Source organism: Carya illinoinensis, chromosome 3 (assembly GCF_018687715.1).
Source record: "Carya illinoinensis cultivar Pawnee chromosome 3, C.illinoinensisPawnee_v1, whole genome shotgun sequence".
NCBI classification, from domain to species: Eukaryota; Viridiplantae; Streptophyta; class Magnoliopsida; order Fagales; family Juglandaceae; genus Carya; species Carya illinoinensis.
The window spans coordinates 45,687,630-45,703,522 of NC_056754.1; the positions used below are offsets into that span (position 1 = coordinate 45,687,630).

Below are 15,893 nucleotides of genomic sequence, written 5' to 3' on the forward strand. Positions count from 1 at the left end.
TGTTTAAATTCTTTTTTGTTTTGAAAAATTTTAATTTATAATTTAAATTATATTATAATTTGCATCTAAAATTTCTTTTTAAACTTAAAAATAATTTCTTAGACCCAATGAATTGGCCTAGGCAGGAAAGTAGGGCAAATGAGGTTTTTGACCCTACCTCTGCCTGCTGGGAGCGGGGGTAGAGTTAAAAGAATTTTGCTATATACAAGTAATGTCGCGTACTAATCTGCGTATTAATATTAATTTCTTCATATTCAAAATTTAAATTAATATTATTTTTAATAAAATTTACTTTTTTATCAATTACATTATATTGATATATATATTAATATATAATTATACTTCCAACTAAATTTTTTTCAGGTCAAAAACCCTTCTCCCGGGTGTTTCATGCGAGTAGCACCCTAGTCGTGACTTATCTAAAAATTTGGATTATTTAAAAAAAGAAAATTGAAATTATATTGGGCGAACTGATTCGAAGGGCTGGTTCGAGCATCTGCATCTCAGAACAGCCAGGCGTTGCTACGGCAAGTACTTGCTCTCAAGTAGCAAGTTCCCATCAATGGCTTCTCTAATGTCTCTTCAGCGCTCTGGAAACTCCTTTATCTCCTCTCACTTCAGACTTCCATTAACCCCACAACCCCCGGCACTGCTATCTTTCACTCCCACCCCATCCAAACCTCTTTGCAACTACGCAATTCCAAATGCCCACAACCCCAGGGTCTATAGCCACCGCGTTGGCGTCTCTCACCGCCAAAGCACTAGCACTCGGTCCAGTTCTCGGTACAAAATTCACCCTGATCTTTCACAGAGCAACAAGAAGAGCAGCTCGGATGACCAACCAACGAACAGTAATCTAAACAGCGAAAGTGCCAGAGACTCATTGTGCCGTGATACACCAAATGTTGATTTAATGGGTTTGTGTAGGGAGGGTAAGGTTGAAGAGGTTGTGGACCTTATGGGTCAAGGTGTTTGTGCCGATTATAGTGTTTTCTGTGCATTGTTGGACTCATGTGCAAATTCTAAGTCGGTTGAGGTTGGGAGGAGGGTGGATGAATTCTTGAAACGGTCTCCGTTTCGTGGAGACATGGAATTGAATAACAAATTGATTGAGGTGTATGGGAGATGTGGTAGTATGAAAGAAGCACGCAGAGTGTTTGATAGAATGCGCGAGAGGAATATGAATTCATGGCATTCGATGATAAATGGGTATGCAGTGAATGGGAAGGGCAATGATGGGTTGTTGTTATTTGAGGAGATGAGGGAGGTTGGATTGCAGCCCAATGGGAATACATTTTTGGCGGTTTTATCAGCATGTGCTAGTGCAGAAGCTGTTGCAGAAGGGTTAATACACTTCAAATCGATGATGACTGACTATGAAATTGCTCCGAGAATGGAGCATTGTTTAGCGGTTATTGATGTCCTTGGGGGGTCTGGTCATTTGAATGAAGCAGAAGAGTTCATTGAGAAAATGCCGTTTGAGCCTGTGCCTGAGGTTTGGGACACTATTAGGTATTATGCAAGAATTCATGGAGATATAGAACTTGAAGAACGCGTTGAGCAGTTATTAGTTAGTCTTGATCCTTCCAGAGCTGTCGCTGACAGAATCTCAATTCCCCCTAGGAAGAAGCATTCTGCAATTAATATGATCGAGGATAAGAATAGGTTGAGTGAGTATCGGTGTGCCGGTCCTTACAAGGAAGAGGCGTTTGAGAAGTTGAAAGGTCTGAATGGGCAGTTGAGGGAAGCAGGATATGTGCCGGATACAAGATACGTGCTTCATGACATTGATCAGGAGGCCAAAGAACAGGCTTTAATGTATCATAGTGAGCGCTTGGCAATTGCCTACGGTTTGATTAGTACTCCGGCAAGGACAACTCTCAGGATCATTAAGAATCTAAGGATCTGTGGTGACTGCCATAATGCCATAAAAATCATGTCCAAAATTGTTGGGAGGGAGTTGATTGTTAGGGATAACAAGAGGTTCCATCATTTCAAGGATGGAAAGTGCTCTTGTAGGGATTATTGGTAAAGCAGTTGACACCTTGATGCTAATGTAGATAGTGCTTTCATCGTACATTATGGTTCTACTGAGATTCCTCTACCTTTTAACGCTAAAAAAAGTTCAGCAATTTGCCAATATGTTGTACATTAACTTTGAAACAGCGTGTGTTTGCATGCTAAGATTTACATGTAACAAGGTATGAAATATATCTTCCTTTTGCTCCAGCTTTATATATCTGCTCAATGATTTGAAAAGGCTGATAATTGTGAAATTTGATATCAAATCTTAAGAATCAGATATGGCACTCGCCATCATCTGGTCAAATGTTGTTTTTTAGCTCTATGATTCTTCAATGGCTCATGCTTCATGAAGTATGTTGGATGCTACTTCTCATATTGACAGTTCTTATACCTGATCAATTATGGGTGCCCTGAAATAATAAATATTCTCGATCGAGTTCTCCAAATGTGAAATCACCAGGGGTAGTGTTTGCTGATCCTTGACATGAAGATAAATACATCCTCCTAGATTTCAATTACCCTCGTCAATTGTTGAACCCTTCACATTTATGTTTCCGGCTCCCTGGAAACAACAGTTGGTTAATATTGTGGCATTGCCAATAGATGATGGTTAGCACTTTCTTTTATATAAATCCTAAGTTGCCCAGACCTTTCACATTTATAACAAGGTTCTCGAAAATGACTGCACAGAGAGAGAGAGAGAGAGAGAGAGCTATTGAAAAAAGAAAAGAAAAGAAAAGACATTTTTTGTCATTCAAGGTAATACCAGCTAGCTGTTCCAATGAACTAATCAGCAAAGGATGAAAAAAGAACATTACTATGAAGGACTAAACTATTCGGTGATATTATCATTATTCACTTGTGTCACTGCAGCAGAGTCGATTTGTTATTGATCTTCCACTGGTATGTACATTTTGGGGTGCTCCCTGTCAGAGAAATACATCACGACTATATGGAAACAATGCATGAGGTAGTCTGAATGCCTGGTGAATGATGTTCACCAAGTTAAGGATCATCCCCCTCCTAAACTGTGAAATTAGACCTTGAAGGAGGTCTACTTAGATGAATGTAATCGACATCATGTGGTATTATACAACTCAAAAGAATGGAATATGCAGATGAAAAAAATGGCCTACGAAGCAAGTGAAGACTTGTAAGAAGGCCACTAGAAGATAAATGTTAGTAAAGAGTTTTTATCAAGAAGGAAGTGATGATGGTTGGCTAGTTCTTCTGTTGGATACCACCTCAATAACAGCTTCATCTCGTGCTGGAACTCTCAGGCAGGATTTCATAAGATCATAAACAGTAAACCCGATTGCAACAGATGGTACAACCTGAAGAAGAATGACACTTAATTATGCATGGAGAAAAGATATGATAAAGAATTCCCAATGAATATGTATCCAACCTTCAAGTAGTTGATGCTCAGCCCAGAAAATAACTGCTTCCATCCTTGCTTTTGAGCAATCATTACAAGAGTTTCTATCGTTCCTTTTATCTCAGCACCGTTAGATGCCAAATGCCGTTGAACCTGTTATGATGGTTGATCAATCTTCCTATTGATGCGCCACTTTAAAATAATATTCAAAATATAAATGTAGTAATTAACCTGCATTTGCCTCCGGACAACATCAAGAGGGTATGTGAAGGTCTGACCCAATAAGCCAGCAACCGATCCACATACAAGTTTTACCACAATACTATTCTTATGCTCTGCAGGGACATGACGTTTCATGTCCTCGTAGAAATAAAACTTCAAACCAGCATATGGGAAGATTCCATATAGTGATGGGGCTGACAATGTTATTTACATGTCGGATATAAAAAACTCACAAGGATGTTGAAGAACCACAGAAAATGCAGAATAACAGCTATAACTGATGCAAGCAGTTTAGAAATATATACCCACACCACGGTAGAGACCTCTAATCCCTGCCTCCTTATAAGTCTTCGAGAAACAATCAATAATTCCTTTATAAATGTTTTCATTTTTAAGTACTGTTTTTGCATTCAACTTTGCCGAACCAACAATCTGCACTATCACATATAAATTAGTTGACATTAGCCCAAGGAAATGTAAGAGACTTTCAAACAAGGCTCAGATGAGAGGAGCCAAACCCAGCAGGTATCTCTGCAACAATGATCCAACCCAGCACACTTACCTGATAAGCCAATTTAGTCCGAACTAAATCAAGAGGATGGGTAAAAAGCACAGCGGTTCCTCCAGCAAATGATCCTGCCACAAGATCAAGCACGGGTCCTCTCCCCATGTCAGGAAAAGTGAGTATTATCCATCTGCGATATTGTTCGTAAGCCATGTAATGCAGTGCCGCATAGGGAATAATTCGAGCAACACTAGCGCCATTCCCTCTGAGAAAAAGTACCAAAATAAATGATTGCTCAGAAACAGAATAGTTCAGAAACAACCTCTGTATAAATGAGACTGACTCAGGGATCTACCTGTAGAAACCCATAACCCCTTCTGTCCTTGCAATTTTTTGAAAGGAACCAAACAGCCCTATGCTCTGGAATTCTGCTCGTCTGGTCTGAAAAGGATTTATAAATGTATATTTTTCAGCTTTTAAGGACATCTGTTTATTACTGAACTATATATCAAATCCAAATCCATGATAGATCTTCAACAGCAGTATAAAGCTGGAAATATACAGGATCAAATTACCCAAAGAAGAATTGTTGATAAAATTGCTGATTCACCATCCTAATCAGAGAGACAGGTGATTTTTCAATGCTAATTCCACTTAGTTAGGTGTTTGTTTCCACTTCTTGGAGGCCACCTACCAACTTAAGAGAAAATTGCCAGGTAACCAATCCTATCATTTGAAAAGAATACTCTGGCCAATTAAATATTTTGCCTAAAATTGATTTCGAGTCATAAAATTACTTTCTGGATAAATGCCAACAAATGGATCCTATATAGGTTCCTCAAAGGGATGGTTAGGAGATGGTCCTTCAACATATTTGCATGAAATGACCACTCTCAAAGACTTTAACATGTGCACTTGCACTTGACTGCCTGAGACTTTACCATTGCACTAGACAATGGCTCCGACTTTTCAAATTGAAGATATATCATATTTTTAACCAGAATTATCCGAGTTGGGTATGCTCACAAATACCCAACATAAACCTATGCAACTCTAGGAGATGAATGAGAGGTTGGTAGGTTTTTGTGCCACTGTAAAATGGAAATCTAAATGTTCTTACAATTAGGCAAGTATTTCTTAAGTTACGTTCATGGAATCATGAAAAGTGAATTTCCTCCCCAATGTAAAATTACTTCAGACATCTCAGTATTGTTATCATTGGTTTTACCAGCTCTATCAGTATCTCTCTTAGTTAATATCTGGACCTATCCATCCCTATGACCTGGTTACGAAATACTGTATCCCATGATAAAAAATATAAAATTCTGAAACTCATCCCTGACCTACCTCCCCAACCCTTTCTCACCCCACAAAGGATGGGAAAGTAATCCGTCAAGACAATATAATTAAGCCATAGGATAGCCATGACAGTGATCCATAAAATCATGAAGGCTGAGTAAATAATTTTTAGCTAAAACTATTTTTCCAATCCGGAAACCATTAAGAAAGAAGACAATCAATCCACAGAAACCAAAATCATATATAGTAATAGGCATCAATCATAAATTCAATTAACAACCTCAGATATTATGATTATATCAGTAAAAACAAGAACTGAAATTCATCACTGGCCACCACAGGTTAAATCACACAAAAAATCAACTTACCTTTTTAATCCCTTCAATCTATGATTCCCTTTAACCACTACTATACCAAGAGAGCTGAATTTATGCTCAATTAATTACTGAAGGAGCCTAGACAGCACCCAGATCTTGACACGGAGTAAAACGCCATGCAAGAAAAAAGTAGCACCATATTTTTGGTAAACGAAAATGAAACTGATCTTATATGGACTATCAGGTAGAAGCCAGAGTAAGCCTCTCTCTAATAGTTGATCCATAATTGTCAACAAAATATGAAATTATAGAGATCATGGTTATAGACTTTTACTCATCCATGATCTTGCAAGGAACCTAAAAGAACTTGACTAGGAATAGATTAAATTATATGCTCATTAGTTGTTAATCCTTGACTAACTATATAATAATACTAAGAAATATGCAAGGCATCATTGAACTCAGGAAGAAAATATCAAAACCTCAAACTTAAAGGTGATAAGCTTTTATCTATCATGGAAAGAAGAGCGAAACAAGTAGATTTCCCCCGTTAACCTCTAAAACTAATAAATGCATTTTCCTATCAAAACTAGTAAACACATTTCACTTATATGGTTTGAATTACAATCCCGTGGACTTCATTCAGAAGCTCAAGCATAGAGAATATGAAGAAAGTAAGCACGTAATTCAAACCAAAAAGAAAATACCACTCCCTTTGGTGGGGAGCCCAGGTGTACAATTGGGATATCGCATCCTTTTTCTTCTTTCCCCTGCTTGATTCTACGTAATTGATCCTTACAATGTGTTGAATTAAGAAAATGGAAACTTGAAGCAAGATCCGAAATGGGGAGCAACCTATCTCAAGAATTGATTACTACCTCAATTACACGCTAAATTTGCAACAAACGCCCATCAAAGCATCTTCTGAACTCGTAAATCTCATTTCATTTGCAGTCGAAACGTAGTCATTTATAGTCAATTCAAGAGATCCTAAATTAGTCATTTAAAAAAAAAAAAAAAACATAAACCCTCTAAGATGTTAGAATATAAACCAAATGATTAAATTTACCGGCATAAGCATTTGGGCAAGTGTAATTTTACATAGTTAACACTCACTTCAAACTTCAATTTCATATAATTAAATATTCCTTGACCAATTTATTAAGAAAAAGTCTGACCCACTAGATGCGAGTGTTTAGAATATAACGAAATAATTAGACATACTTCTTCTCGTCATACCATAACTTTTGCACAAATGGCAATTTAACAAAAGACGGAACATACAAACGAAAGAAATAAGAAAGAAGAGAAACACAAAACCCCAAAAACCAAAAATAAAACATCACTAACAGTCTGCACAGGATAAGAAATTTAGGAATCAATACTGAATCCAATACTACCAAAGAGAATCTCCAACCCAATTGTACCTGAAACAAAATCTTGACACGCTCGAGGGGTGCAACCACCGTCTTTGCAATCCCACCAGCAAGTCCCCCAGCAACCAGTTCCTTGGCAAACACTGGCATGGCCTCTACAACCCCATCAAAGAACATACCCATCTGATCTCCTCCGTCTCTCTTCTTCTCCATTCACCAACACTTTTAAGGAAAAGACACAGAAGAATTTCCTGGTATCGAGTTGTTCAAGGAACTGTTAGGCAACAGGGAATGGGAAGAGAGATAATCGAGACGGGTCTGTGCAAAAGCTTGAAGATTTTATACGTTCTGGGCTTCAAGGAGGTCAGAGCAGCCCACGGCCCCCCAAGATTCCTTTTTTGTGAAAGATGACAAGGGGTTGGTTGTACAGCTCCGTCTCCTATTTTACTTGCGATTCCATTGCCCTTAACGCGTGGAAGTCCGCGGCGAATTTATGAGAATTGGGATATTCTTTGCCAAAATTAATTATTTTATATTAAAAAAATTAATGTAACTTATCAAATGTATAAAAAAAGACGTAGAAAATGATTATATATAAAATTTTTATTTTCTTTCTTTAGTTTTTAGTCCAAATATAAATAATTAGGTCTAATAATTTTAGTTATTGTCTCAATTTTCTTAATAAATAAGAATGAGAAAATTTTCATAAATTCCTCTAATAATTTTCATATTTTTTACTCAAAACAATTTTTTTAAGGTACTCCAGAAATCTCAATAAAAATATAATAATATTATATATAGTCTTAATGTGTAAAGACTGTACAATCCATTTGAAAAAAATAAGATCTATTAAGAAAAAATTGATTTTTTCATCTGAATCTTAAATCTTCCTTATTATGTTAAAAAAAAAAAAGAGTGCACGAAGTTTTCACACTCTAATACTATAACTAATATTGTTTATAAAAATATATCTCAAAGTTTCTTTTCTAGATATAAACATTTTAATAGGTTCGCTATTTAACATTTTGATGTACCTCTAATTATGAGGCCATTGATATTGAGTAATTTATATAAATTAGTTGTAAACTTGCGCAATTTGCAAAAATAATATATAATCTTTCATCATCTAGATTTTTTTAAATATATTTTTTAATTGCCAAGTCCAAACTTAAAATTTAATAAATATCGTTGCAAAAGTTAATAAAAGTTTTAATTACCATGTATCCATATTTCGGGAATACCTTTACCCTTTTGAGGAATGCTATAAGAAGTTTTACACTAGACACTTCTATCTAACCAACATGTCATTTGTTAATTTTATCATTTTATTTAAACGCATGAAAAAATCTTCACAATCTTCCAATATTCCACACTCCATATTTTTTTTTTAATTTTTATTATTTTATCTTTTATCAAATATTTAATATATAAATAATGAATAAAAGAATTAAATTAATTTAAAAAGAATAAATTCAAAAAAATATTAAAAAATATTAAAAATTTGAAAAAAAAAAGTGGAGTGTGGAATGTTGAGAGGTTGTATAGCATTCCTCTAAACGCATATATATATTTATTTAAGCATTAAGTGCTCATTTAGATTCAGAGAATATTTTATCTCATCTCATCATTACAATTTTTTTAAATTTTCACAAAATATAATAAACAATTCAACTTTTTTAAATCTAAAAATAATAATAATATTAATAAATAATATTCTAACAATATTTTATTTAATTTTCATTTAAAATCGTCTCATCTCAATTCCTAAATTTAAAGTAGAATGATAAAAATGATAAATTACATATTAATTAAATAAAAGTGTGTAGTGTAAGGCTTCCGCGTAGAATTTCTCTACTCCTTTTAACTTAAATTACAAAATATTGAATCCGAGTCGGCAAGCATAAGCTATATGGGTTCAGTATCAGTGGAGTACCTGCGAAGAAAACGTGAGTCTCAATTTGCAACAACCGACCATATGCTTGCTTGCCACTTTTGTGACTCACGAGCAAAGTTATTGGACTGCCCTAGGCATAGTTATCCAAATTAAATTATTATTATTATTATTTTTTTATTATTATTATTTCAAGGCAAGTTATATTAATTTTTAGTTGGCCAAATTAAGCACACCGAACAAGCTTAAACCTTAGCCCTGAAAACCCTTTACCTTAAAAAACCTAAAAAAAAAAAAAAAAAACCCTTTTACCTTAATTACTACTCTCTCTAATGCTAGACCTTAATCCTATATACTCAAACTCTATATTTTGGGGTGTGCAGTCAAGCACTCAATCAACAAAAAAATGACTTCTTCGCTGCATGGCAAAGACTTGGTTGTTGCAGGCATTTCTAAATTGCAACACATGATCTATCTCTTCAAAGCAAAGACGAAAGGAAAAGGCTTGATGACAAATCCATCTAGGAAGTCATAGTATTCTTAAATATATTTTAGCCTTCTTTTGTGATTGGATCATCAACATCCAGAAACTATGCAGCACAAACAATCTCATCCCAAAATGGCACAAAATTCAGAAAGTCTAATTGCAAACCAAAACACCGAGAGGTTTTGGGAATGCTATATGCTACATTCATACCCCACTTTTATTCTACTTTGTAAATGTCCCGAGAGTTAGATTAATTAGAAAATAAAATGAACCCTTTTTCCAAAACCAAAACAGAAGGAAATACATGTCTCGGTAGCAGCAGCCAACAAGAAGGACCAAGTCGAAGTAGAACTTAGCACATATGTATCATCACCAGGCAAAAGTTTCTCTTTGAATATTAAGATGTATATTAAGATACACAAAATTGAATAGTTCCACCTATTGATTGCTTGAGAGAGAGAGAGAGAGAGAGAGAGAGAGAGAGCGAGAGAGAGAGAGAAGCGGGGGTGGGGGGGACTTAGACATGGGGAGCACATCTTAAACAATTGAATAGTTCCACCCTGTTATTGATTGCTTGTCGTACATGAATATATATCAGTTCGTTGTATAATTTACAGACAGGGGTCAATGATTCCCTCGACTACAAATGAATGAATGCAGGTCTCTGCTCCCTATATGTATACATTCTGTAACATCCTTCCCTTCGTTATCTACAACCCCTCCAACAAATCTAATCTTTTCAATTGAACTTGAAAAGAAAAAAGAACAAAAAAAAATTGGACATCTTCTGAATCAACTTGATGTAGTTCTAGTACTAAGAACGAAAATGATCTATGCAGTTCCTGTCGACCTTCAAGTTGAAACCTCGGGAAGATGAAAAAGAGTAGTATGTGTAATTCAGTCTCTCTTAGGCTTTAAACATCAAGTGAAACACGAGTTTTAATCGGTTTTAGTTTCAAACCCATGCTTTCAGGAGAGAGGAGTTCTGGGGAGATGCAAGATGGACTGAGTGGACTCCTTGGGCTGTCATTGAAGTGGCATGGCCTATACAACCCATACCCCATCAAAAAGAACTCCATGGGTATCAACATGGCATGTGGCTGCTCCTCTGTCACCACTGATCCACAAGCCTGGACCTGCACAAACAACACGACCTTTGATATGCACACCCATGTACAATTATTCAATTTCATATATATCCTGGATTAAATCAGAAGAGTAACCTGTGATGTGAGCACTATAGTTTGAAATAATGCAGAAAACAACTATTTCTTTTTTGAACACGGCCTGTAACAGAATACTCCTACACACACTTCGCACCACATACCTCAACTAGAGCACTAAATCTCCGATCGAGTTTTGAGGTCATGTGGAGAGCCTCAGAATGGAAAGGAGAACTATCCCCAACAAAAATAAGTGAACGACATCTTAGTCTCTTCAACCCTTCAGTAATGTCAGGTCTCCTGCAAGTTGGCAAAGAAAATTGAAGCACATAAGCATAGACACTCAATGTATCCAGAAATAATATAAATGCGCACAAATAAATAACTCTACGAACCCAGCTATGGCACAGTTTTTACCTGTTTATAGCATGAAGAAATCGCAAAACATTTATGCTCTGCCTCTCATCTAGCAACTGAGGAAACAAATATAACATGGGAATTAAACAAGCGTCGCCTTTTAGCCAGTCCAACATATAGAGGAGAAAAAGAAAGACAATCCAATTCCAGAGGATGCATTTTTCAAAAATGAATTTAAAAATTAGCTTAGAAACTGACTCTTTTGCATGCTTGAACCATATCTGCTTCTGGAACTCCCACACCACCACGAACTTCCTGCTACAATTTCCCATCACTCGACCAACCCAATAGAACCACGTAGTATGAGCAAAGGAAATTACAAACCACAACAATTGAAGAAGTAGGGTACCTTGCTGAAGTACCGTTGAAGCAAACACTCTTTCACCAAGCCACACATGCCATAGAAATATAGAAAATTTGACATCACCTACAGATAATAGACGACCTTGGATATAATATTCAGATTTATACATGTTTGCTTGTAAGAATAACAATGAGGTCTGAGGAAAGAACCTTATTATATATCCATTCAGACCAAGAGGGAGCTTTGCATAAAGGGGACACGAGTATCAAACCAAGAACGCGCTCCCTATATTTCATCTGTAACATGAAACCTTGCTCAGTGGACCAAATAATAGAATTGTTTGAAAACATACTGGTCATAGGACCCGGAATGCATTTCCATGACTTTCTTGTCTCTTTTTCTATGTCCATTTAGTTGTTCCTCTTGTCTACTTCCTATCTACTTGGGCTACGTCTTTTGCATTTACTAATAAAATCTTGGATTACTTCAGGGGGGAAAAACTATCTCTGAAAGGGTACATACCGCAAATAGTGTAAGGATGTAGGCACCAGCCGTTACCCCCATGCACATCACTGCACCAAGCCTGAAGAAGGATATAAAAATGTAATCAGAAACCAAATTGACAGACAATTTCTCACCAGAGAAGCCACCATTGAAGATAATCCATGCATAAATCCTTCTACTTTGTCCCGTTAACAAGCACAAAAAGAACCTCATCTAGCATGCTACTTAATAATTAAAATTATGAGCTTTGGATAACAAAAACTGACAATAAATCACCAAAAATATTTTAGAATAATCATGACCTGAAATAGTTGAGAACCTCAATGATCTGATCTGCCAAATCATCGACAGACAGCACAGAATCTTCAGGAAAAATTGCAGCAGCTCCTAACTGCAAGAACTCTTATGAAAGGTCCAGAAAAACTATGTAAAAAATAACATTCAGTTGCAATTGAATGCAATATATTTTTCCAGATAGAATAATAGCAAAATAAGAAGACAAGTCAACCGTTTACAGACCTCATGTCCAGGAGGACTGATATGGTAAATACAGAAATTGTGGAGCAACAAAGAAGCTGCTTCAGGAACGAAGAATAATCCTTGGAAACAAGACACATCTGCTCAAAATTATTGATATTAGAATCACCGTTGTGAGATAGTATTAGAAGAAAAGGGGACAGATTCGAGCATATTACGTTATTGGTGAATAAGAAGAGCAACAAAAAGAAAAACCCAAATTGCACATTCATTTTTTTTTCCAGATTTGGTTGGTGAGGTTGAACCTAGTCCCCAACCCCGGCACACCCTGGCCCATGCCACTAGAAGGCCACATACTGACTTCACTGCACTTACGATTTAAAGCTAAATCCGGGTAAGTAAGTAGCGCTGGCTTGTCTTGATCTCCGTAGACTATAACAGACACAGGACCACGGCCAGTTTGTACAAGATGTTCCTGCAGATGACAAATCATAATATGTGTTATGAACAGAGAAATAAGCCCATTACTACAACATAGAAGCAAATAACCATATAAAACTAAAATTCAAAGAGATGAACTGTAAAGCAGTTTCGTCATCATAAAATCCTCGACCTGTGTAGGCATTTGTGAAAAGAGATGGCCTTCAGTTAAGAAATAGGAATCGGTTGTTGAGTACATGTCAAGGGGAAAACGCCAGTTTATCTAGAGAATTCAATTCCCAAAACAAACTTCCCCATGTGTATTTACACCTTTTCAGACCACATCATATCGATCTAACTTTCCAAAAAGATATAGGTAAAACAAACATCCGATTCTGATTCAATCATTTAATTCGTTACTTTTCAAGGAAAAAAAAAGAATGACAGTTTAAAAGAAAGGCACAGAATCTCATATTCTTAGGCCTAGAGAAGACATCGACTTTAGACCAATCAAACCATGAAAAACTGGGAAAGAAACCGAAACACAAAGCAACAGCTAGAATTTTCCATATAATAACAAGAAAAAAGAAAATAAGAGTATATAGCTCAATTTTCTTCTATGCAACACGATTTGATCAAAGGAAATCACTCCTTAAAGGAAGCGTTTACTCTTATGCTAAAAGGCATCATGCGAGAAAAAAGGAATCTCATCCCCGCGCCCGCCCAAGAAACAAAGAACTACAAACAATGACAGTGAATAACGAGAAAATATAAAATCCCCAGAACCCAACTCAAATCGAATACCAAATTAATCGAAGGAAAGTTTAGAAAATATTATTCCAAAACCATCTAATTCTACCACTTATTTAAATTTTAATACGTTTACAAGAGAAGGCGAAAAAGTGAATAAAATTAAAGATTAAAGAATACCCTTTATGATGAATAGAGTTTTTATATTTTTTTTATAAATTAAACACCGCCGATTCATTCAAAATACCAGGAAAAAAAAAGAATCTCGCGGAGGTTAAAAACCAGCCATCGGAACAAAGAAAAGAAGAAAAAAGTTGGAAATTGACCCACCGTCAGCAAAGCTTAAAAAAAATAAAATAAAATACAAACCTTCCCGCCGAGATAGATCTCCTCCATATCGACAGCAACTGAATCATTGGAATCCGCCATGGCCGCAGTTCTCTGTGTCTCAAAGCCCCGCACAGCCTTTCTCCCTCTCCAGGACTCTCTCTCTCTCTATCTCTCTCTCTCTCTCTCTCTCTCTCTCTCTCTCTCTATATATATCTGTCTCGTGCTCTCTATCGAAATATAGCCCACCTTGGCTTATATACCAAGCGATTCTCGTGAATTTACGACACTCTCTCTCTAATAAAAAACAACCTACGGTTAACCACCACCGACGCGTTTAGACCTTCCGTACCAACTGAATTTCTTTTTATTTTTCATTTTTTTCCCCGGGATGATGGTCAGTTTTTTTATCTCAAAAAAAAAAAAATATCACCTAGCTAGGCTGTTATTGACTTTCAACCTGACCAAACGGGGAGCGGTGGGGGTGACGTGGCCCAATCATTATGGTTTTTGACTATGAGTGTGTCTAATTTTTTGCCTTTTGTACACCTCATTCAAATATTTTTTGTGGGCCCAAAATCTTTCATTTTTGGACTTTCAAGCTATATAAAATTATAAGTTGTGGGTTGCTTGCCTTTGATTTGACTCAATGATTAACCACATTTAAATAAACATAATAAATGTGCATACCATCCTGATCACTTAAGAGATATTATGTTCATCTCAATTTTGGATCTTTTCTCTTTTGTGTTCACCCCTCACATCTTCACCAACTACCAATGTAACCCCTCCTCCCCTCCCCTTATGGTACAAAAATGAAGATTTTCATTGGATTTATTCTATAGGGTAATAATTATTATTTTTAATTCTAGAAAAATTAGCTTTATTATGTGGGAGATTTTGAGATCAAGTGTTTAATGAGTCTAATTTATATGACCAAATCTTGCAATACTTGCTTAATTTCACTGCCAAATTAATATCATGTTCTTATTGAAAATATTATGCAACTTTGTTCCAATTTTCACTCCTAAAATCAAGTGCATTTCTTGACTCATGTGATGCATCCATGAGACCAATCAACTCTTTCGTCCTTTTGATGATGCATGCAGACTTGAAAACAGTGCATTAGGTATAAATATATATACATATATATAATTAAATTCATTTAGAATTTGAGTAGTAAAATTTTAATATATGCAAATCTCGTTAATTAATTTTAATAAAAAAGCTGAACAAGAGATTTTTTTTCTCAACATGATCTGATTTAAAACAAAATAAAAGGCGGGTAAAAGAATTAAGGTTAGGACTGTTTTTGGTTAGAAAAACTGAGGAGATCACTAAAACGAGACAGTTTAGGGCATTGGAGTTTATGACTTTTGGTGCTTTTCTTAAAGTTTTTCAAGTGAATTTCACTAACTTCGGATCCTTGTTCGAAGGAAACAAAGACATTGGAGACTGCTTAGGGAGCGAGGAGCCCATACTTCTCCCTCCTCTTCGATGAGCTGTTTGGAATAAGAGAGGATGTTTTATGGAGATTGGAGATATCAAGATCATGTGGTTTTTAAAGAACTCGTTTCTACTTATTTAGCTTCATCTTTATTGATTTAAGCTTACAGTTGTTATAATTTATAACAACTGTAACATGAAGTTGAGCTTACAGTGAGAATGAGATAAACACATAAAGTGGGCTCTATAACATTTATTCAATATTTAATATTACTCGAGCACTTCATACGAAAAATTTTAAACGCCGTAAAATCCAATCCGATTTATATATCTTTTCCCGACTCTAAACCCTAAAAATTTGATATAAAAATTTTTAAAAGACCTTAATTGGTTTATATAATACATACATATATGGATAAGATGCTGGAAAATCTTCTTTAAATAAACTAATAATGAAGAGATATATGAGTTGTCTTCGATTCTCCAATAAAATAAATTTATAAATTGACATAATTTTATATAGTATATTAAATTATAAAATTATTTTTATTAAAAAATAAATCTAATATATCATTGAAAATTACA

The 15,893-nt window shown here is 35.6% G+C and overlaps 3 protein-coding genes across 4 annotated transcripts; 1 reads left to right on the forward strand and 2 right to left on the reverse strand.

The window, feature by feature from the left end:
* The first annotated feature begins 436 nt into the window (after positions 1-436).
* On the forward strand, positions 437-2,229 carry LOC122304388 (pentatricopeptide repeat-containing protein At2g15690, mitochondrial-like). Its single transcript, XM_043116641.1, has one exon. The coding sequence runs from the start codon at positions 563-565 to the stop codon at positions 2,030-2,032; it is 1,470 nt and encodes a 489-aa protein (XP_042972575.1). The 5' UTR covers positions 437-562; the 3' UTR covers positions 2,033-2,229.
* LOC122304389 (mitochondrial carrier protein CoAc2) lies at positions 2,116-7,557 on the reverse strand. The gene is made up of 8 exons (XM_043116643.1): positions 7,174-7,557; positions 4,486-4,571; positions 4,188-4,395; positions 3,931-4,057; positions 3,635-3,819; positions 3,434-3,556; positions 3,270-3,359; positions 2,116-2,587 (listed from the first exon to the last, which is right to left on the reverse strand). Exons 1-8 carry the CDS (start codon positions 7,333-7,335, stop codon positions 2,537-2,539), a joined length of 1,032 nt encoding a protein of 343 aa, XP_042972577.1. The 5' UTR covers positions 7,336-7,557; the 3' UTR covers positions 2,116-2,536.
* A 2,480-nt stretch (positions 7,558-10,037) lies between these two features.
* Positions 10,038-14,089, reverse strand: LOC122304390 (protein NDL1-like). Of its 2 annotated transcripts, none has more exons than XM_043116644.1 (11): positions 13,905-14,089; positions 12,741-12,840; positions 12,408-12,505; positions 12,191-12,279; positions 11,907-11,967; positions 11,594-11,680; positions 11,430-11,507; positions 11,279-11,338; positions 11,081-11,136; positions 10,828-10,963; positions 10,038-10,636 (listed from the first exon to the last, which is right to left on the reverse strand). In XM_043116644.1, the coding sequence occupies exons 1-11, from the start codon at positions 13,962-13,964 to the stop codon at positions 10,415-10,417; spliced, it is 1,047 nt and encodes a 348-aa protein (XP_042972578.1). In that variant the 5' UTR covers positions 13,965-14,089; the 3' UTR covers positions 10,038-10,414. The 2 variants fall into 2 exon arrangements, with proteins under 2 accessions (XP_042972578.1, XP_042972579.1); XM_043116645.1 differs by having other exon boundaries at positions 11,279-11,335; positions 13,905-14,088.
* Positions 14,090-15,893: the final 1,804 nt, after the last annotated feature.

Bases quoted from the DNA above. Each gene is read 5' to 3' on its own strand.
- LOC122304390 (XM_043116644.1), bottom strand. From the start codon at position 13,964: ATGGCGGATTCCAATGATTCAGTTGCTGTCGATATGGAGGAGATCTAT. The intron at 11,681-11,906 runs GTATGTACCCTT...TTCATGTTACAG, and splicing joins ACATCCTTACACTATTTGCG to ATGAAATATAGGGAGCGCGT. The intron at 10,964-11,080 runs GTAAAAACTGTG...GCCAACTTGCAG, and splicing joins TTTCTTCATGCTATAAACAG to GAGACCTGACATTACTGAAG.
- LOC122304389 (XM_043116643.1), bottom strand. From the start codon at position 7,335: ATGGAGAAGAAGAGAGACGGAGGAGATCAGATGGGTATGTTCTTTGAT. The intron at 3,820-3,930 runs GTATATATTTCT...TAACATTGTCAG, and splicing joins AGGTCTCTACCGTGGTGTGG to CCCCATCACTATATGGAATC. The intron at 3,557-3,634 runs GTTAATTACTAC...CCATCATAACAG, and splicing joins TTGTCCGGAGGCAAATGCAG to GTTCAACGGCATTTGGCATC.
- LOC122304388 (XM_043116641.1), top strand. From the start codon at position 563: ATGGCTTCTCTAATGTCTCTTCAGCGCTCTGGAAACTCCTTTATCTCC.